The sequence below is a fragment of the Aotus nancymaae genome, unplaced genomic scaffold, assembly GCF_030222135.1.
Source record: "Aotus nancymaae isolate 86718 unplaced genomic scaffold, 86718_ANA_hifiasm-v0.15.2.pri h1tg000072l, whole genome shotgun sequence".
Lineage (NCBI taxonomy): Eukaryota > Metazoa > Chordata > Mammalia > Primates > Aotidae > Aotus > Aotus nancymaae.
In genome coordinates, this window is record NW_026988487.1 from 16,897,430 (window position 1) to 16,925,183 (window position 27,754).

Sequence of the window (27,754 nt, forward strand, 5' to 3'; positions counted from 1 at the left end):
CAGATTTTTCATTATAATCATCAGTTTACTGGTCAAGTATAAAAGTGAAGGATTCTAGTTCAAACAATTACAGTAGTTAAAAGTAACAGAATTCTTAGTGGTTCCCTAAGACAAACATTGTAACACTATTATTACCCCATTTTTTAAAATATAAAGGTTGGCCCGGGTGTGGTGGTTCACACCTGTAATCCCAGCACTTTGGGAGGCCAAGGCGAGTGGATTACCAGGTCAAGAGTTCAAGACCAGCCTGGCCAACGTGCTGAAACCCCATCTCTACTAAAAATATAAAAATTAGCTGGATGTGGTGGCACACGCCTGTAGTCCCAGCTACTCGAGAGCCTGAGGCAGGATAATCGCTTGAACCTGGGCAGCAGAGGTTGCAGTGAGCTGAGTTCATACCACTGCACTCCAGCCTGAGCGACAGAGCAAGACTCCATCTCAAAAAAAAAAAGCCTGTCCATATGCTTTATATTTAACGTTTACAACGTACCAGGTTTTGAGGCCTCAGGTATATTATACTTCATATGTTTAGAGTTATATCTGAGTAGCTACAGTAATGAATTAATTCCCAGTAATATAGTTGTTAGTGTTCATCATTAAAATTGCTTTCATCAGGACTGGAGTGTAGATACATTTTTAAAATCTTGTCGGGTATGTAAGGTAGTTTATAAATTTAATAAATGCTTTTAGTATAAACCTAAAGATATAGAATTTGTGTACTTATAGTGATGACACAGGTTACTTTAAAGTATATGTGTTTGTCTAACAGGCGCTTACAGCTTTTAGATGGGGAATATGAAGTAGCCATGCAGGAAATGGAAGAATGTCCAATAAGCAAGAAAAGAGCAACATGGGAGACTATTCTTGATGGGAAGGTATGGACTACTCAGAAAGTTGAGCACATTATAGTTATGAAGTCCCATTTTTGATTGATGTTTTCTTCCCCAAATACTAATTCATGTTGGAAGTAAAGAGTCCTTTGTTTTTTATACTTTGAAAAACACAAATAAATGATCTAGTCAGAGCATTTAATGGAAGACATCTTTTTTTTTTTTTGAAGTGGAACCTCACTTTGTTGCCTGGGCTCAAGTGCAGTGGGGCAGTCTCAGCTCACTGCAACTTCTAACTCCTGGGTTCAAGCGATTCTCCTTCCTCAGCCTCCCAGGTAGCTATGATTATAGGTGCCTGCCATCATGCCTGGCTACTTTTTGTATTTTTAGTAAAGATGGGGTTTCACCATGTTGGCCAAGCTGGTCTCAAACTGCTGACCTCATGATCCGCCACCTTGGCCTCCCAAATGCTTGGATTACAGGCATAAGCCACTGTGTCTGGCCACACAGAAGGCATCATTCTTTTAGAGCCAGACTGCCTGATTCAAATCTCTCTTTCTAGCTGTGTGGCGTTTGGTAAGTTACTTATTCATGTCTCAGTTTTATCTGTAAAATGAGACATAGAATTGATGGAATAGGCTGGGTGCAGTGGTTTACACCTATCATTCCAGCACTTTGGGAGGCCGAGGGTGGCGAATCATGAGGTCAGGAGTTTGAGACTAGTCTGACCAACATGGTGAAACGCTGATCCTACTAAAAATAGAAAAATTAGTCGGGTGTGGTGGGACGCACCTATAATCCCAGCTCCTCGGGACGCTGAGGCAGGAGAATCGCTTGAATTTGGGAGTCAGAGGTTGTAGTGAGCCGAGATTGTGCCACTGCCCTCCAGCCTGGGCAACAGAGTGAGACTCCATCTCAAAAATAAATAAATAGATAAAGGATTAGATGGAATAATAAAATATTTAGTACAGTGCCTGGCATACAATAAGTGCTCAATAAATGTTAACTACTATTTTAAATTTTATTCATTGTAATGGCAGGTAATAAGGGATGACTAATAACACATTTATCAAGAAATCTGCAGAATTTAGATTAAGCATACTTAAAATAACTCTTAAGAGATAAAGAGGCATCCATATATTTCTTAAATAGGTAGATTCAAAACTATAATGATGTCTTTTATTTCTAAATATGTTAGGTCAATGTACCATCCATCTAGAAGGATAAGTATTTAGTAATTCTAAGGGAAATTTTAGAAAAGTATTCCGAGAATTTCTACTTACCAGTTTTAGTATAACGCACAATATGTAATAGAATATACCATAAAGTTAAGAGAACTTAAACCCTGTGGTATAAGCATAGGACTAGACGAGCATATCATTCAGGCATAGTCCTGAAGTAGTTTGATGTATATTTGAAATTTAGCTTATGATAAAGGTGGTGGTATAGCTCTGAGAAAGCCGAGATTGTGTTCATTAATCGTGACATCTCTTCTCTAGTCATCTGGAAATAATCTTAGACTCAGTACATACCGGAAGGCTCATAAACATGTAAAAATTAACATTCATAACTATAGAAAAGAAATAAGTAAATGTTAATATATTGCAGTGAGGAAGACCCTTCTATGGATGATTTAAAAGTAAGCATAAAGTAAAAATTGCCTGTGTAGAATTAGTCATTTTTGTTTTGTTCTCTTTTTATTTTTTTGAAGACGGAGTCTCGCTCTGTCGCCCAGACTGGAGTGCAGTGGCGAGATCTCTGCTTACTGAAACCTACCCATCCTGGGTTCAGATTTTCCTGCCTCAGCCTCCCGAGTAGCTGGGACTACAGGCACCATGCCACTGAGCCTGGCTAATTTTTTGTATTTTTAGTAGAGACAGGGTTTTACCGTGTTAGCCAGGATGGTCTCAATCTCCTAACCTCATGATCCGCCCACCTCGGCCTCCCAAAGTGCTGGGATTACATGCATGAGCCACCATGCCCAGCCAAACTTAGTCATTTTTATACTGCAAAAATCTAAAGTTACAAACAGAAATGAATGACTGGGGGAAATACTTGTAACACAAAATGCTAATATTATGAATACATAATATTGTGAGTTATAAATCAAGTAAAAGATAAGCAGGCTAATAAGAAATATGTGCCAAGGACTATCAGCCAGTTCTTAAAAAAATACAAATATAGATGGCCAGCAAACTTAAAGCAATACTCAACCTTATTAGTATTCAAAGACATGCAAACAAAAGCAGAGATACTACTTTTGACTATTAGTTTGACAAAGATTAAAAAGATTGACAGTTTCTAGTGTTTTAAGGATGTGAGGACACATACTCTCAAATAATATTTTGATGTTAAGAATAAGCTGGGGCCGGGTGCAGTGGCTTACGCCTGTAATCCCAGCACTTTGGGAGGCTGAGGCGGGTGGATCACCTGAGGTCAGGAGTTCGAGTCCAGCCTGACCAACATGGTCAAACCCCATCTCTACCAAAATCACAAAAATTAGCCAGTTGTGCTGGCAGATGCCTGTAGTCCCAGCTACTTGGGAGGCTTAGGAGAATTGATTGAACCTGGGAGGCAGAGGTTTCAGTGAGCTAAGATCATGCCACTGCACTCCAGCATGGGCGACAGAGCGAGACTCTGTCTCAAAAATAAAAAAAGTTGGTACAGTCTTAGTATAGGGCAGACTGGCAATATATATACAATTAAAATTGTGCTGGGCGTGGTGACTTACACCTATAATCCCAGCAGTTTGGGAGGCTGAGGCGGACAGATCACGAGGTCAGGAGTTCAAGGCCAGCCTGACCAACATGATGAAACCCTGTCTCTACTAAAAATACAAAAGTTAGCTGGGCATGGTGTTGCATGCCTGTAATCCAGCTACCCAGGGGGGTGAGGCAGGAGAATCACTTGAACAAGGGAAGGGGAGGTTGCAGTGAGCCGAGATGACGCCACTGCACTCCAGCCTAGCAACAGAGCAAGACTCTGTCTCAAAAAAAAAAATTGTAAATGTAGTCTTTAACCATTCAGATTTTACAATTTTGTCACAACGTAGATGCACATCTTTTGTACATCTTTAACAAAAGATGTAGGTAACAGGTCTTCTCGGCATTTTTTAAATAATGAAAAGTTAGAAACATGTTAAATCTAAAAAGATAGTCATTAAAAAGGATGGTAGTTGCCAAGATATCCATATTAAGTTTTACAAACGTGTGTACAGATATAGATATATAGAGACACACATACCACACGTATATTTCTTTCCCTCTTTTCTAAAATAATAGTGGTTAACTCCAGGTGATGAGACTTCAAATAATTTTTATTCATCTGTAGTGTTTGGGTTTTCTGCATAGATTTATCTTTATAATCTTTTCATTTTAAATTTCTTTTTCTTTCTTTTTTTTCTAGAGACAGGGTTTCACCATGTTGGTCAGGCTGGTCTCGATCTCCCTACTTCAGGTGATCCACCTGTCTCAGCCTCCCAAAATGCTGGGATTACAAGCATGAGCCACCACACCTGGCCTTAAATTTCTTGTTTTAAAATATGTTTTGTTTTTATTGAGTGCAGTGGCAGCGATCTCAGCTCACTGCAACCTCTGACTCCCTGGTTCAAGCTATTCTGCCTCAGACTCTCAAGTGGCTGTGATTACAGGCACGCGCCACGTACCCAGCTAATTTTTGTATTTTTAGTAGAGATGGGCTTTCACCATGTTGGCCAGTATGGTCTCGATCTCCTGACCTGGTGATTCGCCTGCGTCAGCCTCCCAAAGTGCTGGGATTACAGGTGTGAGCCACCGCATCGAGCTCCCCCAACATACATATATATTTTTTCCCACTCTTAAAAAAAATTTTAATAATGGTTAACTCCAGGTGATGAGATTTCAGATAATTTTTATTTATCTGTAGTGTTTGGGTTTTCTGCTTGAATTTATCTTTATAATCTTTTCATTTTAATTTCTTGTTTTAAAGTATATTTTGTTTTTATCTATGAAGGGTTTTTTTTTTTGTTTTTTTTTGTTTGTTTGTTTTTTTTAAGGGTGGGTGGTGGTTTGAGATGGAGTCTTGCTGTTACCCAGAGTGTGGAGTCCAATGGTGAGATCTCGGTTCACTGCAACCTCTGCCTCCTGGGTCAGAGTGATTCTCCTGCCTCAGCCTCCTGAGTAGTTGAGATTACAGGTGTGTGCCACCATGCCTGGCTAATTTTTGTATTTTTAGTAGAGACGGGGTTTCGCCATGTTGGCCAGGCTAGTCTCAAAGTCCTGACCTCTAGTGGTCCACTCTCCTCGGCCTCCCAAAGTGCTGGAAGTACAAGCATGAGCCATGGCGCCTGGCCCAGTTAGGTTTTTTTGTTTTTTTTGTTTTTTTTTTTTAAAAAAGCATTACAAAGGAAGAGATACATACAGTGAGGTATCAGAGAAAGGGGCTTGGAGCTTTTATGTCCTCTCTAGTGTGCCCCCTCCAGGAACCTCCAGTTGTTCCACTATCTGGAAGCTTTTTTTTTTCCCCCTGCCCTCTCAACCCAGCTTTTCCTGACTCCTGGAAGAACCGGGAAGAGAAGGCTGTTTTTTGTTTTGAGACGGGAGTTTCATTCTTTTCACCCAGGCTGGAGTGCATTGGTGCAATCTCGGCTCACTGCAGCCTCCACCTCCCAGGTTCAAGCGAGTCTCCTGCCTATTCCTCCCAAGTAGCTGTGACTACAGGCGTGTGCCACCACACTGGCTAATTTTGTATTTTTAATAGAGATGGGGTTTCACCATGTTGGTTAAGCTGGTCTTGAACTCCTGACCTCAAGTGATCCACCTGCCTTGGCTTCCCAGAGTGCTGGGATTACAGGTGTGAGCCATCGTGCCAAGCCTATCTGGAAGCTCTTAACCCTGTAAAATGGTTATCCTTTTAAGCCAGAGCATATAGATACACTTCTTTTTTAAAAGTTCTCCCTGGGAAGAACAAAAGTATTTTAGAAGAAAAGATAATGGATTCACTTCTAAACATGTTTTAGTTCAAGTGGCAATGTCCAAGAGACAATTGGCGAAAATAGTTTAGAATTCATGAAGAACCAATTTGAGATCATCAGCTTTATAGGTAAATCCTTGAGGATGGGTGAGCTTTTGGGTCAGATTGCTAAAAGTTAGCTATTTTAAATAGCTCAGTGTCCTAAAACCAAAGAAGAGAAGGGGAATTCATTGTCAGTGAAACTGAGAGAAGTCAAGGTAAATTACTAATTGAAAAGCTGTTCAGTTTACACACACACACTAAAAGTAATTGGTCACCTAAGAGCAAAGATTGCATGCAAGTAGGCTTTGGGTACCACAATTTTGTTTTTGAGACATTTTCAGGCCGGGCGCAGTGGCTCATGCTGGTAATCCCAGCATTTTAGGAGGCCAGGGTGGACGGATACCTGAGGTTGGCAGTTGGAGACCAGCCTGACCAACGTCAAGAAACCCCGTCTCTACTAAAAATAGAAAATTAGCCAGGTGTGGTGGTGCATGCCTGTAGTCCCAGCTACGGAGGCTGAGGCAGGAGAATTGCTTGAACCCGGGAGGTGGAGGATGCAGTGAATGAGTTGAGAGTACGCCAATTGCACACCAGCCTGAGCAAGAAGAGTGAAATTCTGTCTGAAAAAATAGACATTTTGAACTGATTATCAACATAAATGGGAAGATTTCCCATGAAAACTTTGATTTCTGACTTCTTTGGAAAAATCTGAAAATCTGACTGTGCTGGACGAGTGTTTCCACATGGCAACAATTCAGCTGTTGCTGATGATAAGTGGTTGCCTCTTTTAGACAGCCTGTGCTCTCCAGTTCAAGTTCTACAGTGTCTCCTCTATACGTTTACTTTATTTGCCTATCTCAGTCAGCATTTGGATTTTTCAAGAAAAATTTACTGATTTAAGTCAAATCACATTGACTTACAGTGAATTTTATTTCTGTAATTTCTTTCAATTCAGTATATGAATCTCCAGTCTTCGCATGATTTTTTTTTTTTAGAGGCTGCCTCCATTTGAAACATTTTCTCAGGGACCTACGTTGCAGTTTACTCTTCGTTGGACAGGAGAGACAAATGATAAATCTACAGCTCCTATTGCCAAACCTCTTGCCACTAGAAATTCAGAGAGTCTCCATCAGGAAAACAAGCCTGGTTCAGTTAAACCTACTCAACCTATTGGTAAGAAAACATTGCTATCAAAATAATGTTTGCAGAGTTAAGTCTTATGCTTTAGATTAACTCACTTGTCATTTGCTTTATGTGATTTTTTTTTTTTTTTTTTTTTTGAGACAATCTCTCTCTGTTGCCCAGGCTGGAGTGCAATGTCACGATTTCAGCTCACTGCAAGCTCTGCCTCCTGGGTTCACATGGTTCTCCTGCCTCAGCCTCCCAAGTAGCTGGGATGGCAGGTGCCTGCCACCTTGCCTGGCTATGTTTGTTTGTTTGGAGACGGAGTCTCCCTCTTGTCACCCAGGCTGGATTGCAGTGGCTCCATCTGGGTTCACTGCAACCTGCCTCCCAGGTTCAAACGCTTCTCCTGCCTCAGGCTCCCGAGTATTTGGGACTATATGCGCGTGCCACCACACATAGCTAATTTTCTGTATTTTTAGTAGAGACAGGGTTTCATTATGTTAGATAGGATGGTCTCTATCTCCTGACCTCATGATCACTTGCCTTGGCCTCCCAAAGTGCTGCGATTCTAGGCATGAGCTGCCATGCCTGGTTGTTTTTGTATTTTTTTTTTTTTTTTTAAAGAGGCAGGATTTCACCATGTTGGTCAGGCTGCTCTCGAACTTCCGACCTCAGGTGATCCGCCTGCCTCAGCCTCTCAAAGTGCTGGGATTACAGGTGTGAGCCACCGCGAGTGGCCTCTATGTGGTTAGTCTTTTGGAAATAATATTTGGCTTATTAGGTTATAAACCATGGTAAATTAGAGTTCTATATAAAGTGTAAAGTTTTGTGTTGAAGTACTAGTAAAAATTATTTATCCAGAACCTTTGTGCCAAGTGTGCCTAGAAATTTGAATTGGAAAAAAAAAATTTAGAAGCATGATATGGTGCATAGTATAGATGTCATATATAACCATCTTGAAGTGGGGTCCTCATATTATCTTAGGGCAAATTTTTCCACTAAACAATTTGCCCAGAAACTCCCAAGAAAACTATTGATTTTCAGATTAGCTTTTAAGATTTTGAAATCACAACTATAAAGGGCTTTGGAACTGTGTTTTTTTACAACTCACATAAAAGTTTTTCTGTTGTAAAATAATATATAGAGAGAGTGTTTCTACAATGATAAGGCTGGAAGAGGATCATCACAACGTTAATTTTGCCTGGTTAATTTTTTTTTCCTCCTAGTTTCTAGACTACCAGAAAACTAGGATAAATTTTGCAGTAAATTTTTTTTTTTTTTTTTTGTGACAGGGTCTCACTGTTGCCCAGGCTGGAATGTAGTGGCTTGATCTTGGCTCACTGAAACCTCTACCTCACAGGTTCAAACAATTCTCCTGCCTCAGCCTCCCAAGTAGCTAGGATTAGAGGCGCCTGCCACCATACCCAGCTGATTTTTGTATCTTTCTTAAGTAGAGATGAGGTTTCAACCTGTTGTTGGCCCAGCTGGTTTTAAACTATTTTTTTTTTTTTTTTTGAGACAGAGTTTCACTCTTGTTACCCAGGCTGGAGTGCAATGGCATGATCTGGGCTCACCGCAACCTCCGCCTCCTGAATTCAGGCAATTCTCCTGCCTCAGCCTCCTGAGTAGCTGGGATTACAGGCACACACCACCATGCCCAGCTAATTTTTTGTATTTTTATAGAGACGGGGTTTCACCATGTTGACCAGGATGGTCTCGATCTCTTGACCTCATGATCTACCCGCCTCAGCCTCCCAAAGCACTGGGATTAGAGGCGTGAGCCACTGCGCCTGGCGGTTTTAAACTCTTTACCTCAGGTGATCCACCTGCCTCCCAAAGTACTGGGATTATAGGTGTGAGGCATCACGCCCAGCCAATTTTTAAGAGGAAAGAACATTTACAAATAGAGTTAACTTTCTGCTTAGTTTGAGGGCCAAGTTGCAGTGTTCTATCATTTTATTTTATTTTTTGGGATGGGACATCGCTCTGTCACTCAAACTGCAGTGCAGTGGTGTGATCTCAGCTCACTGCAGCCTCTGCCTCCTAGGCTTGAGTGATCCTCCCATCTTAGCCCTCCGCATAGATGGGATTACAGGTTCGCGCCACCACGCCCTGTTAATTTTTGTATTTTTAGGTAGAGATGGGGTTTTGCTATGTCACCCAGACTGGTCTCATACTCCTGAGCTCAAGCAGTCTCCCACCTTAGCTTCCCAACCTACTGGACTACAGGCGTGAGCCACTGTGCCTGGCCAAGTTCTGTCATTTTTATGTCTGTCCAGTAGAAACATCGTCCTTGACCTGGGAGCATTTATGTGTGTCTCTGTGTATTTAGAGAAGGCAGAAGGCTTAAGATGTCCTCTTTGACCATTCATTTACAATCATTGGGTGCACTTCACAGTAATGGTCAGATTAAAGAGATACAAGAAATGAGGCTGGGCACAGTGTCTCACACCTGTTTGGGAGACCAGGGTGGGTGAATGGCTTCAAGTCTAGGAGTTCAAGACCACCCTGGTCAACATAGTAAGACCCTGTCGCTTATAAAAAATATAAATAAAGCCCGGACGCGGTGGCTCACGCCTGTAATCCTAGCACTTTGGGAGGCCAAGGTGGGTGGATCACCTGAGGTCAGGAGTTCAAGACCAGCCTGGCCATCATGGTGGAACCCCATCTTTAAAAAAAAAAAAAAAAAGAAAAAAAAATATATAAATAAAATAAGAAATGGCCTGTTCAGAGGAAAGATTTCCCAGGTAAACTGTAGTATGGGCACTTCTCAGAATACGCTGAAGCCAGTGAAATAGGTACAAGGTTACAATGAAACTAAGAAAAAGTTTTATACAAATTGTACCTAACTGTTAATTATTAAGGAAAAATAAATACCTTTTTTTCTCATATGTCTAAAAGGAAATATACCAGAATCATTTATTACTATCTTTTTAAAAATATATATATATATTATTGCACTTTAGGTTCTGGGGTACTTGTGCAGATCATGCAGGATGGTTGCGTAGGTACATACATGGCAATGTGGTTTGCTCCCTCCATCCCGCCATCACCTATATCTGGCATTTCTCCCCATGTTATTCCTCCCCAACCTCCCTACCCCTTACTGCCTTTTTAGACTTGAAATAATGTTTTTTTTTTTGAGACGATGTCTTGCTGCCTCACCCAGGCTGGAGTGCAGTGGTGCGACCTCAGCTCTCTGCACCCTCCATCTCCCAGGTTCAAGCGATTCTCCTGCCTAAGCCTCCCAAGTTGCTGGGACTACAAGTGTGTGCAACCACACCTAATTTTTTCTTTTTAAGTAGAGACAGGGTTTCACCATGTTAGCCAGGCTGATTTCAAACTTCTGACCTCGCACAGTGCTGGGATTGCAGGCATGAGCCACCACACCAGACCTAAAATAAATGTAATATAATCAGTTTAATCTTACTTTTTGATAAACCCACACTTAGTGCATGCTCACTCCTAGTCTCTGACAATACAATTAAAACTATACTCTGGGATTGGCACAGTGGGTCATGGCTGTAATCCAGCACTTTGGGAGGCCGAGGCAGATTGCCTGAGCTCAGGAGTTGGAGACCAGCCTGGGCAAAATGATGAAACCCCATGTCTACTAATACAAAAAATCAGCTGGATGTGGTTGTAATCCCAACTACTCAGGAGGCTGAGGCAGGAGAATTGCTTCAACCCAGGAGGTGGAGGTTATTGTGAGCTGAGATTGTGCCACTGCACTCCAGCCTGGTAAGCAAAGTGAATCTCTGTCTTAAAAAACAAAACAAAAAAACATTTTGACCTCAACGTGCTTAAAACAGCATGGTGATTACATATAATTACTTGGAGTTACTTTTATAATTGTTTAGGACATAGGGGGTGTTGTTTGTTTGTTTGTTTGTTTTGAGACAGTCTTGCTCTGTTGCCAGGCTGGAGTGCAGTGGTGCAATCTCGGCTAACTGCAATACCTGGTTCAAATGATTCTCCTGCCTCAGCCTCCTGAGTAGCTGGGACTACAATCATGTGCCACCACATCCAGCTAATTGTTCTATTTTTAGTATAGATGGGGTTTTACCATGTTGGCCAGTATTGTCGCAATCTCCTGACCTCGTGATCTGCCCACCTCAGCCTCCCAAAGTGCTGAGATTATAGGCATGAGCCACTGTACCCAGCCAGAGGTGGTTTTTAGGGAAAAAAATATATCCTGCCAGAGAACAGAAATGTATTAAATACCACACATAGAATTCTGTGAAACCATTAATGTTTAATAGTTTTTGTGGGGTATGTTATTTTGCTTTTCGAAAGCCATGTTTTTATTGAATATAAAAGTGTTTAATTTCAGCTGTTAAAGAATCATTGACCACAGATCTACAAACAAGAAAAGAAAAGGATACTCCAAATGAAAACCGACAAAAATTAAGAATATTTTATCAGGTAAGCATAACTGACCCTTCTTAAAATAATTATGCAACGTATTTGTTTTTTGTATGCTAAACATGAATATTTTTTATTTTTATTTATTTATTTGATACTGGGTGTCACTTTGTTGCCCACGTTGGAGTCCAGTGGCGCAGTCTTGGCTCACTGCAACCTCTGCCTACTGGGTTCAAGCAGATTCTCCTGCCTTAGCCTCTAGAGTAACTGTAATTACAAGTGCATGCTACCACTCCCAACTAATTTTTGTAGTTTTTATAGAGACAAGGTTTCACCATGTTGCCCAGGCTGGTCTTGGGTTCCAAGCGATACATTTGCTCTGTCTTCTTTGGCTTCCCAAAGTGCTGGGATTACAGGTGTGAGTCACCTCGCCTCACTGGACATAGTTAATTAAAGGGGATAGCTCTAATTTTATTTTCCTTTTAAAATTTTTAACTATTTTTAGAAGTGATATTAAAACAAAAATACTTTGTCATGTGTAAATTAGATATTTGCTTTTTTTTTTTTATCGTTTCTAGTTTCTTTATAACAACAATACTAGACAACAAACTGAAGCAAGAGATGACCTACATTGCCCTTGGTGCACTCTGAACTGCCGCAAACTTTATAGTTTACTCAAGCATCTTAAACTCTGCCATAGCAGATTTATCTTCAATTACGTTGTGAGTACATTTCCATTTTTTCTTAATATGCGTTAAGAACATCTCTTGTACCCCATAAATATATACACCTATGTACCCACAAAAATTTTAAAAATTAAAGGGGAAAAATATGCATTAAGTACAAGACAGTGTGACTTTCAAAAATTGTACTTTGTATAAAAATAATAAATTTCTGTATTTGATAGTGCTCTATATATGGACTACAGTGAATGATTCAGAGTTGACATATATTTGGAATTTAATTATAATGTTTGTGTAGTGTATCTGTATTGACGCACAAAATCCTCAACCAACTCTTTGAATTAAGTGAGAATTTTCTTATTCTTGATCAAGCAAAAAAGAATTTCTACAAAGTCACCAAGCAGTAAATGATGTAGTCAAGATTTTAACACATCTTGTTAACCCCAGGTCTTCTGACTGCCTCTTTGCCATGCTGGTGTGCCTGGCCTGTTTTAGTTTTCCAAATACTAAGAACCCACAAATCCTTTAATTAAATTGGAGGGATAGATATTTAGGATAGGATAATTAATATTTTCTTTGACATTTTTGTTGCAGTATCATCCAAAAGGTGCTAGGATAGATGTTTCTATCAATGAGTGTTATGATGGCTCCTATGCAGGAAATCCTCAGGATATTCATCGCCAACCTGGATTTGCTTTTAGTCGCAATGGACCAGTTAAGAGAACACCTATCACACACATTCTTGTGTGCCGGTAGGTAAAAAGGGCATATAACTAAAGTTTAAGGTCTGATTTTTATTGATGTTGGAGGAACAAAGGTGCCAAACAAAGCTGCTAATTAGGTGGAAATTAGTAGCATTTGGTGTCTATGGGGTTATTAACTGTGTTGTAACACTTTCTAGCTCCTATTACTACAGAGGTCTTCTCACTTGAACTTTATCCTTAAGTTTTAATGATATTAATGTCACTACTGCTGCAGAGGTTAGTGGGATTAAATAATTCTGTCAATAGAAGTTTCCGTGTGCACACCTCGTAGGAACCTTGCAAGAAGGGAAGGGATATCCTTTATCTGGGTAGTATGAAATATAAAGAACTCTATCCCTATCATTTAGTATTCATTCCATGAGATTATATCCTTTTAAGTAGTACCTGAGAGTGGTTCTCCTTCCATTTAGCTTTATGGTTACACGGGTGTGTTCACAGCAGTAGCTTTAACTGCTGAGATTAAAGTTACAAAGGGGCTGAGTACAGTGGCTCATGCTTGTAATCCCAGCACTTTGGGAGGTGAAGTAGGAAGATTGCTTGAGGCCAGAATTTGAGACGAGCCTAACATAGTAAGACCCCATCTCTGTAAACTTTTTTTGTTTTTTTGGGTGAGACGGAGACTGACTCTGTCACTCAGGCTGGAGTTTAATGGCGTGATCTTGGCTCATTGCAACCTCCGTCTCCTGGGTTCGAGCGATTATCCTGCCTGAGCCTCCCGGGTAGCTCGGATTACAGGCATGTGCCACCATGCCCGACTAATTTTGTAATTAAGTAGAGACGGGGTTTCTCCATGTTGGTCAGGCTGGTCTCAAACTCAAACTCCTGACTTTAGGTGATCTGCCCACCTCGTTCTCCCAAAGTGCTGCGATTGTAGCCCAGCACTTCGGGAGGCTGAGGTGGGCAGATGGCGCCATTGCACTCCAGCCTGGGCAACAAAAGTGAAACTCCGTCTCATAATAATAAAAGTGAAACTCCATCTCAAAATAATAATAATAATAATAAATAAATAAATAAATAAATTACAAGGGGGAGTTTTTAATCTTAGTGAAACTGAAAAAAAAATTTTTTTCCCCCTGAAAAAATATTCTTAAGGCAGATGTATGCGTATGTAACCAGTGTTAAGGCTTTTCTGCTTTGTGGATATACATGGGTTAGAATGTACAATTTTGACATGTAGGATTTTATATGCATATTCCTATCTGAATGTGTCCTAACTAGCACTTCATTTCTTTTTCTTCCTTTTTAACGATGATTTTTTTTCTAGGTTTATTTTTCATACAGAAAGACAGTTTTAAAACTGTGTGTGTGAATTCATATGTAATAGATTTGACTTATATGATTGTATAGAAAGAAAACAACTAGTGGGGTTGTGCCTCTAATGTTTTATGGTTAGTTTTATAAAATGGTGATGTTGCAAATTATCATAGATCTCAACCCATAGTCATGAAGTTAGATGGTGTAGATGTAGAGGCCATAAATCAACATTTATTTCTTTTTATTAGGCCAAAACGAACAAAAGCAAGCATGTCTGAATTTCTTGAATCTGAAGATGGAGAAGTAGAACAGCAAAGAACATATAGTAGTGGCCACAATCGTCTGTATTTCCATAGTGATACCTGCTTACCTCTCCGTCCACAAGAAATGGAAGTAGATAGTGAAGATGAAAAAGATCCTGAATGGCTAAGAGAAAAAACCATTACAGTAATTATTACCATCATCATTATTGGCAGTTATCTTGCAATGTTGTTATTAATTTGTTTTGAAAATTGGTTAATACGAACTAGACTTTTCCTGTAAAGGAATCTTTTTTTAAAAAAAGGAATCCAGGAATGTACAATTTTAAGAAATTATGTCACTTTGAAAGTAACCAAGTTAGGGCTGGGTGCGGTGGCTCACACCTGTAATCCCAGCACTTTGGGAGGCTGAGGTGGGTGGATCACCTGAGGTTGGGAGTTCAAGACCAGCCTGACCAACAGGGAGAATCCCTGTTGCTACTAAAAAATAGAAAATTAGTCAGGCGTGGTGGCACATGCCTGTAATCCCAGCTACTCAGGAGACTGAGGCAGGAGAATCGCTTGAACCTGGGAGGTGGAGGCTGCAGTGAGCCGTGATCACGCCATTGCACTTCAGACTGGGCAACAAGAGCAAAACTCAGTCTCAAAAAAAAAGTTACCAAGTTAGGCTGGGTGCCCTGGCTCATGCCTGTAATCCTAGCACTTTGGGAGACGGATTTCGAGACCAGCCTGGACAACCTGTTGAAACCCAGTCTCTACTAAAAATACAAACAATTAACCTGACATGGTGGCATACACCTGTAATCCCAGCTACTTGGGAGGCTGAGGCAGGAGAATTGCTTAAACCCAGAAGACAGGTTACAAGATTACACCACTGCAGTTCAGCCTGGGTGACAGAGTGAGACCCTGTCTCAAAACAAACAAACAGGAAAGTTACCAAGTTAAAGTGAAGACGGCTTTTCTTCAAGTAAATTTTGTATTGTGTGTTTTCATTTCTATATTTATAGGTAATTATAATTTAGGCTTTCCCTTTTAAAATGACACCAGGTGTGGTGGCTCACGCCTGTAATTTCAACACTGTGGTATGACGGATCACCTGAAGTCATGGCGAAACCCAGTCTCTACTAAAAGAAAATACAGCTGGGTGCGGTGGCTCATACCTGTAATCCCAGTACTTTGGGACGCTGAGGCACATGGATCACGAATGAGGTCAAGAGATCGAGACCATCCTGGCCAGCTAAATTTTGTATTTTCAGTAGAGATGGGATTTCACCATGTTGGCCAGGCTAGTCTTGAACTCCTGACCTCGTGATTCGCCTGCCTCAGCCTCCCAATGTGCTGGAATTACAGGCGTTAGCCACTGTGCTCAGCCTATTCTGTGTTTAATAAGTGTTTTTCTTTATTTCTTTTTCCCAGCAAATCGAAGAATTTTCTGATGTTAATGAAGGAGAGAAAGAAGTGATGAAACTCTGGAATCTCCATGTCATGAAGCATGGGTAGGGTATTTCTAAATCAATTTAACTATTTTATTATTCTTTATGGTCTTTTGCTGTTTTGTATTCTAGAAATCTGTGTATGTTAGAATCTTATTTAAAATTCCATTAATGTAGATGTGTCCCAAATGTTATTCTAGTTCAGTGTTTTTTGGTTTGGTGGGGTTTTTTTTTTAGGTACAAAGGTGTTCCTTTTGAGGCTAGATGCAGTGTCTCACGCCTGTAATCCCAGTACTTTGGGAGGCTGAGGCAGGCAGATCACCTGAGGTCAGGAGTTCAAGACCAGCCTGACCAACATGGAGAAACCCCATCTTTTTTTTTTTTTTTTTTTGAGATGGAGTCTTGCTCTCTCGCCAGGCTAGAGTGCAGTGGCACAATCTCGGCTCACTGCAACCTCCGTCTCCTGGGTTTAAGCGATTCTTCTGCCTCAGCCTCCCGAGTAGCTGGGACCACAGGCCTGTGCCACCATGCCTAGCTATTTTTTATATTTTTAGTAGAGATGGGGTTTCACCATGTTGGCTAGGATGGTCTCGATCTCTTGACCTCGTGATTCGCCCACCTCGGCCTCTCAAAGTGTTGGGATTACAGGCCTGAGCCACCGCGCCCGGCCTAACCCCATCTCTTTTTTATTATTTTTGTTTTTTAATTCAGTCTCCATAGAGACTGGCAAAAATTGCCAATGCCTACTATATTTCAAGTCATCATGGTGGGGTATTGGGAAAAGTTTTCAATTACCAATAATCGCGCCTCAGATAAACCTCATTGGCTATGATACTGCCACTGCGCAAAGCTGAGGAACCCCATCTCTACTAAAAATATAAAATTAGCCAGGCCGGGTGGTGTATGCCTGTATTCCCAGCTACTCAGGAGCTGAGGCAGGAGAATTGCTTGAACCTGGGAGGCTGAGGTTGCAGTGAGCCAAGATTGCGCCATTGCACTCTAGCCTGGGCAACAAGAGCGAAACTCCGTCTTAAAAAAAGAAAAAGAAAAAAAAGAATAAAAAATGTTCCTTTAGATACTGTTAAATAAATATTATATTCATTAGTATTAATCAAATCAGGGCAAAAGTTGGGCCCTGTCTTTAGAACTTGTTGCGTAGATGTGAGTCATTACAGCATTTTATATCACAGTTGTGATTCCATCTCCTTTCAAGAGGAAACAGGGTACTACAACCCTGCTGTCTTAGGAAAAGGTGTCATCATCATAGAACTTCAGAAAACACTGCTGGCCATCCTAACTCTTGTGTTGTGTTTCACCCATGCTTGCAAACCCCATCAGGTTCACACTCAAAACTTACTTTGTAGACCTTGGTATGGTGGCTTATGCCTGTAATCTTAGCACTTTCGGAGGCCGGGGTGGGTGGATCACTTGAGGTGAGAAGTTTGAGACCCAGCCTGGCCACCATTGTGAATCCCCATCTCTACTAAAAATACAAAAATTCACCGGGTGTCGTGGCACACGCCTGTAATCCCAGTTACTCGGGAGGCTGAGGCACTAGAATCACTTGAACCTGGGAAGCAGAAATTGCAGTGAGCCAAGATTGCACCACTGCACTCCTACCTGGGCGACAAAGTGAGACGTTGTCTTAAAAAAAAAAAAAAAAGCAAAAACATTTTATAGCCACCTCGGTGGGACCCAGCACCAGGGAGCAGCAGAAGGCAAGACACAGCTGGAGGTTCATTTAATGACCCAATTTTCATTCCTTTTATTGACAGGGAATATAAAAATAATATGCCATGTGTTACATGTCTGGAAGTCCTGAAAATTACTACAATTTTTAACAGTTGTTTAGTTTTTCAGAAACGTGGCTTTTTGGATTTCTTTTTTTTACCATTTCATAGAGGTGAAGGTAGAACAATTATTACTTCTTATTCCTTTGTGGCTAAAAGTATATTACCAGCTGGGTGTGGTGGCTCACACTTGTAACCCTAACACTTTATGATGCCAAGGCAGGAGGATCACTTGAGCTTAGGAATTCAAAACCAACCTGGGCAACCTATTAGCAAGACTTGTTTCTGCTAAATTTTTTTTTAAACACAGTTTCACTTGATTATAAGATCCTCGTTTAAGGCTTTCTTCTACAGCACAAACATTCAAGGTTTTTTCATTTATAGATAAGTGAAATAAATGATAGGTGCAGGGCACTTTTGTCTTTCTACTATTGGGGCACCAAGGAGTTGGTGGGTAAGTTCTAGTCCAGATGTGTGTGTATACATGACCCATGGCCTATTTTTCTACTGCCCTTGAGCTATGAGTAGTCTTTACATTTTTAATGGATTGTACAAACAAAAAAATCACATGGCTTGCAAAGCCTAAAGTATTTACTCTCTAGCCTTTTACAGATAAAGTTCGCCTGGCTGCTGTTCTAGTCATTAAAATTAACTTGAGTGAAGTATGTATGTGGAGGGTTGGGTTAATGTGTTTTTTTTCTTTTATCTTGACATGCTAGTTTCAAGATATAATCATAGTCAAATTACTTTATTCAGTTCTCATTCTGTTCATTGATCCAAATCTATTCATGTAGCAACTTTTGGGGTTCATTGTATAGTGGCATTCTAAAGTGGCAGATAGGCTGATGTTTTAAAACCTATAAGGAGGCTTTACATATTTTATGTTGGATTTTCAGTTAGAGAAGTACTGCTTCTGTAATAGGAAAGCATGTCAAGAACAAGAGAAAAAATAAAGGGGATTGTTAGTGTGTATAGGGAGAATTAATGGAAGTGGTGCTGGCAAGAGAAAAAAATATATGTATATTTTGAGACAGGAGTCTCACTCTGTCGCTAGGCTGGAGTGCAGTGGCGTGATCTTGGCTCACTGCAGCCTCCGCCTCCTGGGTTCAAGCGATTCTCCTGCATCAGCCTCCTGAGTAGCTGGGACTACAGGAACCTGCCACCATGCCAAGCTAATTTTTGTATTTTTAGTAGAGACCGAGTTTCACCATATTGGCTAGGCTTGTCTCCTTCTACTGACCTTGTGATCCACCCACCTCAGCCTTTCAAAGTGCTGAGATTACAGGCATGAGCCACTGTGCCAGGCCTCTAAGAGAAAGTATTTTATACTTTTAAGGCTGCTTATTTAATTTCATTAAGAACAGAAATTATGCCGGGCGCGGTGGCACGTGTCTGTAGTCCCAGCTACTCAGGAGGCTTAGGTGGGAGGATCGCTTGAGCACAGGAGTTCTGGGCTGTAGTGCACTATGCTGATCGAGTGTCCGCAGTAAGTTCAATATGGCATCAATATGGTGACCTCCCGTGAGCAGGGAACCACCAGGTTGCCTAAGGAGGGGTGAACCAGCCCAGGTCAGAATGGAGCAGGTTAGAACTCCCGTGCTGATCAGTAGTGGGATTGTGCCTGTGAATAGCCACTGCACTCCAGCCTGAGCAACATAGCAAGACCCCATCTCTTAAAAAAAAAAAACACAGAAATTATATCTACCGTTCTAATGGTACCTGTATAAGCTCATTAGATTAAATCTCTTGAAATTTCTGAATGGTAAGCTCATTCAGGTGATTGAATCTGTTTCACTATAGTTTTACTGCTTCTTTAATCATCATTCATCTACTGGAATTGGGTAGAGTCTTATTGTTATAATTGTTATCACTATTGCATTTGACAGTGCTTTGTATTGCTATTGATGTTTTGTTTTTATTAAATAGGTTTATTGCTGACAATCAAATGAATCATGCCTGTATGCTGTTTGTAGAAAATTATGGACAGAAAATAATTAAGAAGAATTTATGTCGAAACTTCATGCTTCATCTAGTCAGCATGCATGACTTTAATCTTATTAGCATAATGTCAATAGATAAAGCTGTTACCAAGCTCCGTGAAATGCAGCAAAAATTAGAAAAGGGCGAATCTGCTTCCCCTGCAAACGAAGAAATAACTGAAGAACAAAATGGGACAGCAAATGGATTTAGTGAAATTAATTTAAAAGAGAAAGCTTTGGAAACAGATAGTGTCTCAGGGGTTTCAAAACAGAGCAAAAAACAAAAACTCTGAAAAGATCTAACCCCATATTATGGACAGACACTGAAATTGCATTTTAGGGAATTCATCCTCCAAGAATTATGTTTTTCTTTTTAATCATAGGTTCCAAACAGGCACTGTTAGATGAAGTAAATGATTTCAACAAGGATATTTGTATCAAGGTTCTACTTCATTATGCAGCATTATATGTATATCAGTTTTTTTGATGTCTTGAAACATTCTGTAGTTGAAAAGCAATATTTCAAAGAAAGTGTTTTTACATTGAGTTATCAAATACGTTGAATTGGTACTCTAGAAATTATTTCTTATATTTAAATTAGAATGTTTTTTGAATTTATGACTGGCTGTTTTTCTACTTTGTAATTGAGAGACAGTTTCTTGGGGAGGGAATATTGGAATGGTTCCCCTTTAGAAATTGAAGTCTTCAGGTATCAACTACAAAAAAGGAGAATAGAAATTGAAGGATTTTTATGAAATTATATTGCATTACTATTTGCAATCAAACTTTAATCCTTGTTTTTGAAATCATTTATCAATTTGGAATGAAAATTATTACATAAATTCATTTTACAATTTAAAAATAGCACTTCATCTTATGCCTGTTTGAGCAGATATTAATTTTTCACATTGTTGACAGTGAAACGCTATGTTGGTTTATGAGATTACTGACCATTTGTTTTCATGTGGATAATTTTAGTGCATTGCTCACCCAGGATGTTTTTTTTTTTTTAAACTTGAACATTTTGCTTGATTTTTTTTTTAATTTGATAATCACATGGAAAATAAAGCTATTCGTATCTTTAAATTAGGATTGCAAACCAAGGGGTTTGAGATTTTAAGATGTCACTTATAAAGGGGAGAAGTGTTTTATAAGAGTGAACCAGAAAACTGTTACATCTTTTATTTCTTTGCAAGGATGTCTTTGTAATGTGTTTCATGAATAGAATATCCAATGCAGATAAGCTGACTTGAATCATTTTGAGCAATTTTGCCCTGTGTTATATGTGTTTCGCGCACATATTTGCAGTTGGATTTTCTCCAACAGAAAGTGGTTTCACTACTGGCACATGTTAACAAGCACCAATAGGTTTTTATTCCAACTCCGAGCACTGTGGTTGAGTAACATCACCTCAATTTTTTATTATCCTTAAAGATATTGCATTTTCATATTCTTTATTTATAAAGGATCAATGCTGCTGTAAATACAGGTATTTTTAATTTTAAAATTTCATTCCACCACCATCAGATGCAGTTCCCTATTTTGTTTAATGAAGGGATAATAAGCTTTCTAATGGTGTCTTCAGAAATTTATAAAATGTAAATACTGATTTGATTGGTCTTTAAGATGTGTTTAACTGTGAGGATATTTAACGAATAGTGTGGATGTGATTTGTCATCCAGTATTAAGTTCTTAGTCACTGATTTTTGTGTTAAAAAAAAATAGGAAAGAGGGAAACTGCAGCTTTCATCACAGATTCCTTGATTTGTAAGCTCTCCAAATGATGAGTTCTAGTAAACTCTGATTTTGCCTCTGGATAGTAGATCTCGAGCATTTATCTCGGGCTTTAATTTGCTAAAGCTGTGCACATATGTAAAAAACAAAATAGGTTATTTTAGGGGAGATGTAGGTGTAGAATTATTGCTTATGTCATTTCTTAAGCAGTTATGCTCTTAATGCTTAAAAGAAGGCTAGCATTGTTTGCACAAAAAGTTGGTGATTCCCTCCCCCAAATAGTAATAAAATTACTTCTGTTGAGTAAACTTTTTATGTCATCGTAAAAGCTGAAAAAAATCCCTTTGTTTCTATTTATAAAAAAAAAAAATGCTTTTCTATATGTACCCTTGATAAGATTTTGAAGAAATCATGTAAGATGATAAAGCATTTGAATGGTACAGTAGATGTAAAAAAAATTCAGTTTAAAAGAACATTGTTTTTACATTAAATGTTTATTTGAAATCAAATGATTTTGTACATAAAGTTCAATAATATAAAAGCTGTATTCTGTTTTGGGTTTTTTGTTATTATGCATTGTTAATGTGAGCATTACAGTTTTAATTTAGATAGCATAGTAAGGATCCAGCCTCAAATGGTGAGTCAGAGCTAATAAGATAATAATTAGGAAAATCTTAATGTATTATGAAATCCTGCTTTCATCAATTACAACTAGTATTTATGGTATTACATAAATATTTTAAAATTTATAGTTCAGAGTAATGTCAATTATTATATTAGTTACCCACACAGCTATGCATCTTTGGTCGTGGTTTCTTTCTTTTTAGTGAAAAAGAAAACATTAAAAAGCTCATAGAGGCCAGGTGAGGTGGCTTACACCTATGATGCCAATACTTTGGAGGCCGAGGTGGGTGGGTTATGAGGTCAGGAGTTTGAGACCAGCCTGGCCTACGTGGTGAAACACAGTCTCTACTAAAAATACAAAAAGCCAGGTGTGGTGGCATGCGCCTGTAATCCCAGCTTCTTGTGAGGCTGAGGCAGGAGAATTGCTTGAACCCAGGAGGCAGAGGTTGCGGTGAGCAGAGATACCACACCATTTGCACTCTAGCCTGGGTGACAGAGCAAGACTCCATCTCTGGAAAAAACAGCTCATGGAGTGAGGGCTGGGGGTGGTGGCTCACACCTGTAATCCCAGCACTTTGGTTGGGAGGCTGAGGCGGGTGAATCACCTAAGGTCAGGAGTTTGAGACCAGCCTGGCCTACATGGTGAAACTCTCTTTCTACTAAAAATACAAAAATAGCTGGGCGTGGCAGTGGGCACCTGTAATCTCAGCTACTCAGGAGGCTGAGGCAGGAGAATCACTTAAGGTGGAAGTTGCAGTGAGCTGAGATTGCATGCCACCATGCCTGGCTAATTTGTTTTGTATTTTTAGTAGGAGGTTGGTCAAGCTGGTCTCAAACTCCTTACCTCCTGATCGGCCCGCCTTGGCCTCCCAAAGTGCTGGGATTACAGGCGTGAGCCACCACACCTGGCCCCTTTTTTTTTTTTTTTTTTTTTTTTTAAGCTGGGGTTTCACCATGATGGCCAGGGTAGTCTTGAATTCCTGACCTCAGGTGATCCACCCACCTCGGCCTCCCAAAGTGCTAGGATTATAGGCGTGAGCCATCGCGCCGGGCCCTTTTTTTTTTTTTTTTGAGACAGAGTTTCACTCTTGTTGCCCAGGCTGGAGTGCGATGACATGAATCTCAGCTCGCTGTAGCCTCCACCTTCCAGATTCAAGTGATTCTCCTGTCTCAGTCTCCCGAGTAGCTGGGATTACAGGCGCATGCCACCACATTCAGCTAATTTTTGTATTTTTAGTAGAGATGGGGTTTCATCGTATTGCTCAGGCTGGTCCTGAACCCCAGACCATCCCAGGTGATCCTCCTGCCTTGGCCTCCCAAAGTGCTGGAATTACAGGCTTGAGTTACTGCCAAATCCTGGAATCATATTTATGTCCAAACTACTACTACATCCTTTTTCATAACCCAAATAGTGTCTACCTGCTTTTCTAGTGTGCTATATCACTAGTAGCCATTCTTCTATTCATCTATTGAGTATCTGTGCCAGCACTTTTTCTAAGAACTAGGAATGGGAAGTTGTGTAAGACCAAGATCTTGCTTCAAGGATTCTCCCAGTGCTTATATGTCAAAACTGCAGTCATAGGCCAGACACAGTGGTTCACCCCTGAAATCCCAGCACTTTGGGAGGCTGAGGTGGATGGATCACCCGAGGTCAGGAGTTCAAGACCAGCCTGGCCAACACGGCAAAACTCCGTCTCTACTAAAAAATACAAAAAGCTGCGCATGGTGGCAGGTACCTGTAATCCCAGCTACTTGGGAGGCTGAGACAGGAAAATCACTTGAACCAGGCAGGCACAGCTTGCAGTGAGCCAAGATTGTGCTATTGCACTCCAGCCTGGGAGACAGAGCAAGACTAAGCACTGTGGTTCACACCTGTAATCCCAGCACTTTGGGAGGCTGAGGCGGGCAGATCACAAGGTCAAGAGATTGAGACCATCCTGGCCAACATGGTGAAACCCAGTCTCTACTAAAAATACAAAAATTAGCTGGGCATGGTGGCGTGTGCCTGTAATCCCAGCTACTCAAGAGGCTGAGGCAGGAGAATTGCTTGAACCTGGGAGGCCGAGATTGCAGTGGAAGAATTACGGGCTTTGGAATTAGGCATGGATTTGAATCCCAGCTTTGGTTGTGCTTGTAACTTTATAACTCGAAAGTTACTTAGCCAGGCCAGATTTGTTTCATCTGTAAAAATGGTATTAAAAGTACCTTCCTCAGCAAGGTTCCTGGAACAATAAATGGCTCTTAGCATCACCATTCCCTTCCCTATAACCAAACTGCTTGGCCAACCTCAATCCTCCACTCCCATCTCTTGGCTCTTAAGCCAAGAGCCAATTATTGTTCTAGGTACCTTCTTTCTTTTTTTTTTTTTGTCTTTTTTTTTAAGACAGTTTCACTCTTTCACCCAAGCTGGAGTGCAGTGGTGTGATCTCGGCTCACCGTGACCTTGGAGCCCCTGGTTCAAGGGATTCTCCTACCTCAGCCTCCCGAGTAGCTGGGACTACAGGCGCCTGCCACCACGCCGATCTGATTTTTTGTATTTTTAGTAGAGACAGGTTTCACCATGTTGGTCAGGCTGGTCTCAAACTCCTGACCTTGTGATCTGCCCACCTCAGCCTCCTAAAGTGCTGGAATTCCAGGTGTGAGCCACTGTGCCCAGCCCCCTTCTTCTTTAAGATAGTTTAAGAATATGAGGCCGGGCGCGGTGGCTCAAGCCTGTAATCCCAGCACTTTGGGAGGCCGAGGTGGGTGGATCACGAGGTCAAGAGATCGAGACCATCCTGGTCAACATGGTGAAACCCCGTCTCTACTAATACAAAAAATTAGCTGGGCACGGTGGCGTGTGCCTGTAATCCCAGCTACTCAGGAGGCTGAGGCAGGAGAATTGCCTGAACCCAGGAGGCGGAGGTTGCGGTGAGCCGAGATCGCGCCATTGCACTCCAGCCTGGGTAACAGGAGTGAAACTCCGTCTCAAAAAAAAAAAAAAAAAAAAAAAAAAAAAAAAAAAAAAAAAAAAAGAATATGGACATCTTGGCCGGGTGCGGTGGCTCATGCCTGTAATCCCAGCACTTTGGAAGGCCAAGGCGGGTGGATCACGAGGTCAAGAGATCGAGACCATCCTGGTCAACATGATGAAACGCCGTCTCTACTAAAAATACAAAAAATTAGCTGGGCACGGTGGCGCGCGCCTGTAATCCTAGCTACTCAGGAGGCTGAGGCAGGAGAATTGCCTGAACCCAGGAGGCGGAGGTTGCAGTGAGCCGAGATCGCGCCATTGCACTCCAGCCTGGGTAACGAGCGAAACTCCGTCTCAAAAAAAAAAAAAAAAAAGACATCTTAAGATTATATAAATACAGTCTAATGCTACAAAAACACTTCTTTCCTCATATTGCTTTATATAAGATTAATGTATAGAAGTGGCATAGAAAGGTCAATTATTTTATTTCATTTTATTTGAGACAGTCTCGCTCTGTTGCCAAGGCTGGAGTGCAGTGGTACAGTCTCGGCTTACGGCAACCTCCACCTCCCAGGTTCAAGCGATTCTCCTGCCTCAGCCTCCCAAGTAGCTAGGTCTATAGATACCCGCCACCATGCCCGGCTAATTTTTTTTTTTTTTTTTAAATAGAGACTGGTTGGTTAGGCTGGTCTTGAACTCCTAACCTCAAATGATCCGCCTGCCTCAGCCTCCCAAAGTGCTGGGATTACAGGTGTGAGACACCATGGCTGGCCAATTTTTTAAAATTGATATTAAATTTTATGGGATAGAATTGTTAGTTTTACTGAATATAGTTTTTGTTTTTTAAAAAGAAAGTACTAGTCTTAGTTCAAAAGTCTTTATCAGATACCCATATATCAAAAAATGTAGGCTACTAAGTAGGTCCCACACTATTGGATTTCACGGACCAGTAATAAACATTTTTAAATTTTTTTATTTCATATAAAAATATTTACAAACATGGCATCTACTGTTACTTTCATTTTATAAAGGACAGAGAATACAAAAAATAATTTCAGAATAAATGAGTTTTCAATAGAATGAATTTAGATTTAGTTTTTAAAGATCAGTTGGGTTATGGTAGCTAAAGTGGGATGATTGCTTGAGCCTAGGTGTTCCAGACCAGCCTGAGCAACATAGTAAGACTCCATCTCTAATTAATTCATTAATTACTATGCAGACCAACCTTTATTTGCTTTGGAGTAGTTACTCCTGTCAGCCTCCACAATAGAATCATCTAATTTCTTTAAAAAGAAAGGGAAAAAGGGCCAGGTGCAGTGGCTCACGCCTGTAATCCCAGCACTTTGGGAGGCCAAGGCAGGTGGATCATGAGGTCAGGAGTTCAAGACCAGCCTGGTCAAGATGGTGAAACCCCATCTCTACTAAAAATGAAAAAAATTAGCCCAGCATTGTGGCATGCACCTGTAACGCCAGCTACTCTGGAGGCTGAGGCAGAGAATCGCCTAAACCCGGGTCGCAGAGGTTGCAGTGAGCCGAGATCATGCCACTCACTGCACTCCAGCCTGGGTGACACAGCAAGACTCTATCTCAGAAGAAGAAAAAAAAAGGGAAAAAAAAATTTCCCCTGAGACCAACTAAATCAGAATTTTTTTTATTTTAACAAAGCTCTCCAGGTGAGTTGAGAACAACTGCTATAAAAGATAGAAAAACCTCAAGAAATTTATAATCTTATGGTTTTTTTTTTTTTTTTTTTCCTGAGACAGAGTTTCGCTCTTGTTACCCAGGCTGGAGTGCAATGGCGCTATCTCGGCTCACCGCAACCTCCGCCTCCTGGGTTCAAGCAATTCTCCTGCCTCAGCCTCCCAAGTAGCTGGGACTACAGGTGTGCGCCACCATGCCCAGCTAATTTTTTTGTATTTTTAGTAGAGACGGGGTTTCACCGTGTTGACTAGTATGGTCTCGATCTCTTGACCTCGTGATCCACCCGCCTCGGCCTCCCAAAGTGCTGGGATTATAGGCGTGAGCCACCGCGCCCGGCCAACCTTGTGGGTTTAAAGGAGGTATTACAAACTCAAATATCCAGAGGGTCAGCAGTTACATAAGTTACACAGCTCGTATTTTACTAACTTAAAAAGACTGGGAACAAAGAGAAGATAACACAGTCTTCCAAAGAGAAAAAAACAAAAGAACAGGCATCAGGATGGTATCAAACTTTTCAACCTCAGAATCTATAATACAATGGAGCAATGCAATCATTCTGAGCAGAAAGGATCTCCCAACCTAGAATTGTTTTATTTATTTTTATTTATTTATTTATTTATTTGAGACGGAGTCTTGCTCTGTTGCCCAGGCTGGAGTACAGTGGCTTAATCTCAGTTCACTGCAACCTCTGCCTGCTGGGTTCAGGTGATTCTCCTGCCTCAGCCTCCTGAGTAGCTGGGCTAACAGGTGTACACCATCACTCCTGGCTAATTTTTGTATTTTTAATAGAGACGGGGTTTCACCATGTTGGCCAGGCTGGTCTTGAACTCCTGACCTCAAGTGATCCATCTGCCTCAGCCTCCCAAAGTGCTGAGACTACAGGCATGAGTCACCGAGCTCGGTCAGCCTAGAATTATTTTACCAGCCACTATCAATGAAGTGTTGGCTAGAATAAACAGATTTTTCAGACCTCTATTTCTCTTCCTTTTTTTCGAGACAGAGTCTTGAAATACCAGTTAGATATTTCCTAATTTGGTTCAAAACTGCCCACACACATTAACCAATCAGTGTCAGAATATGTAGTTTGCCTATCGCAAATCTAGTGTTGCATCTCATATTTCCAAACAGATATTTTATTTCTTCTTTCTTGGATTAGTCCCTTATTTTAGCAGAGCACTTCCTCCACTTCTGGGAGAGGGTGCCCAAAAGGTAAATTTTTTGAGAAATAGAAGTCTGGGCCAGGCACAGTGGCTCATACCTGTAATCC

General features: G+C 40.7%; 1 protein-coding gene and 1 non-coding gene across 3 annotated transcripts in view; one reads left to right on the forward strand and one right to left on the reverse strand.

The window, feature by feature from the left end:
• SUZ12 (SUZ12 polycomb repressive complex 2 subunit) overlaps positions 1-21,756 on the forward strand; it is a 64,141-nt gene extending 42,385 nt beyond the window's left edge. For both annotated transcript variants that reach the window (XM_064367669.1, XM_064367670.1), the window contains 8 exons: positions 770-875; positions 6,818-6,995; positions 11,281-11,372; positions 11,891-12,034; positions 12,590-12,747; positions 14,262-14,460; positions 15,690-15,769; positions 19,423-21,756. In XM_064367669.1, coding sequence (XP_064223739.1) covers positions 770-875; positions 6,818-6,995; positions 11,281-11,372; positions 11,891-12,034; positions 12,590-12,747; positions 14,262-14,460; positions 15,690-15,769; positions 19,423-19,768 — 1,303 coding nt within the window. In that variant the 3' untranslated portion in view covers positions 19,769-21,756. The remainder of the gene's footprint in view (positions 1-769; positions 876-6,817; positions 6,996-11,280; positions 11,373-11,890; positions 12,035-12,589; positions 12,748-14,261; positions 14,461-15,689; positions 15,770-19,422) is intronic.
• LOC135271002 (U4 spliceosomal RNA) lies at positions 16,418-16,558 on the reverse strand. Its single transcript, XR_010339157.1, has one exon. It is a non-coding gene; the product is annotated as a U4 spliceosomal RNA (small nuclear RNA).
• Positions 21,757-27,754: the final 5,998 nt, after the last annotated feature.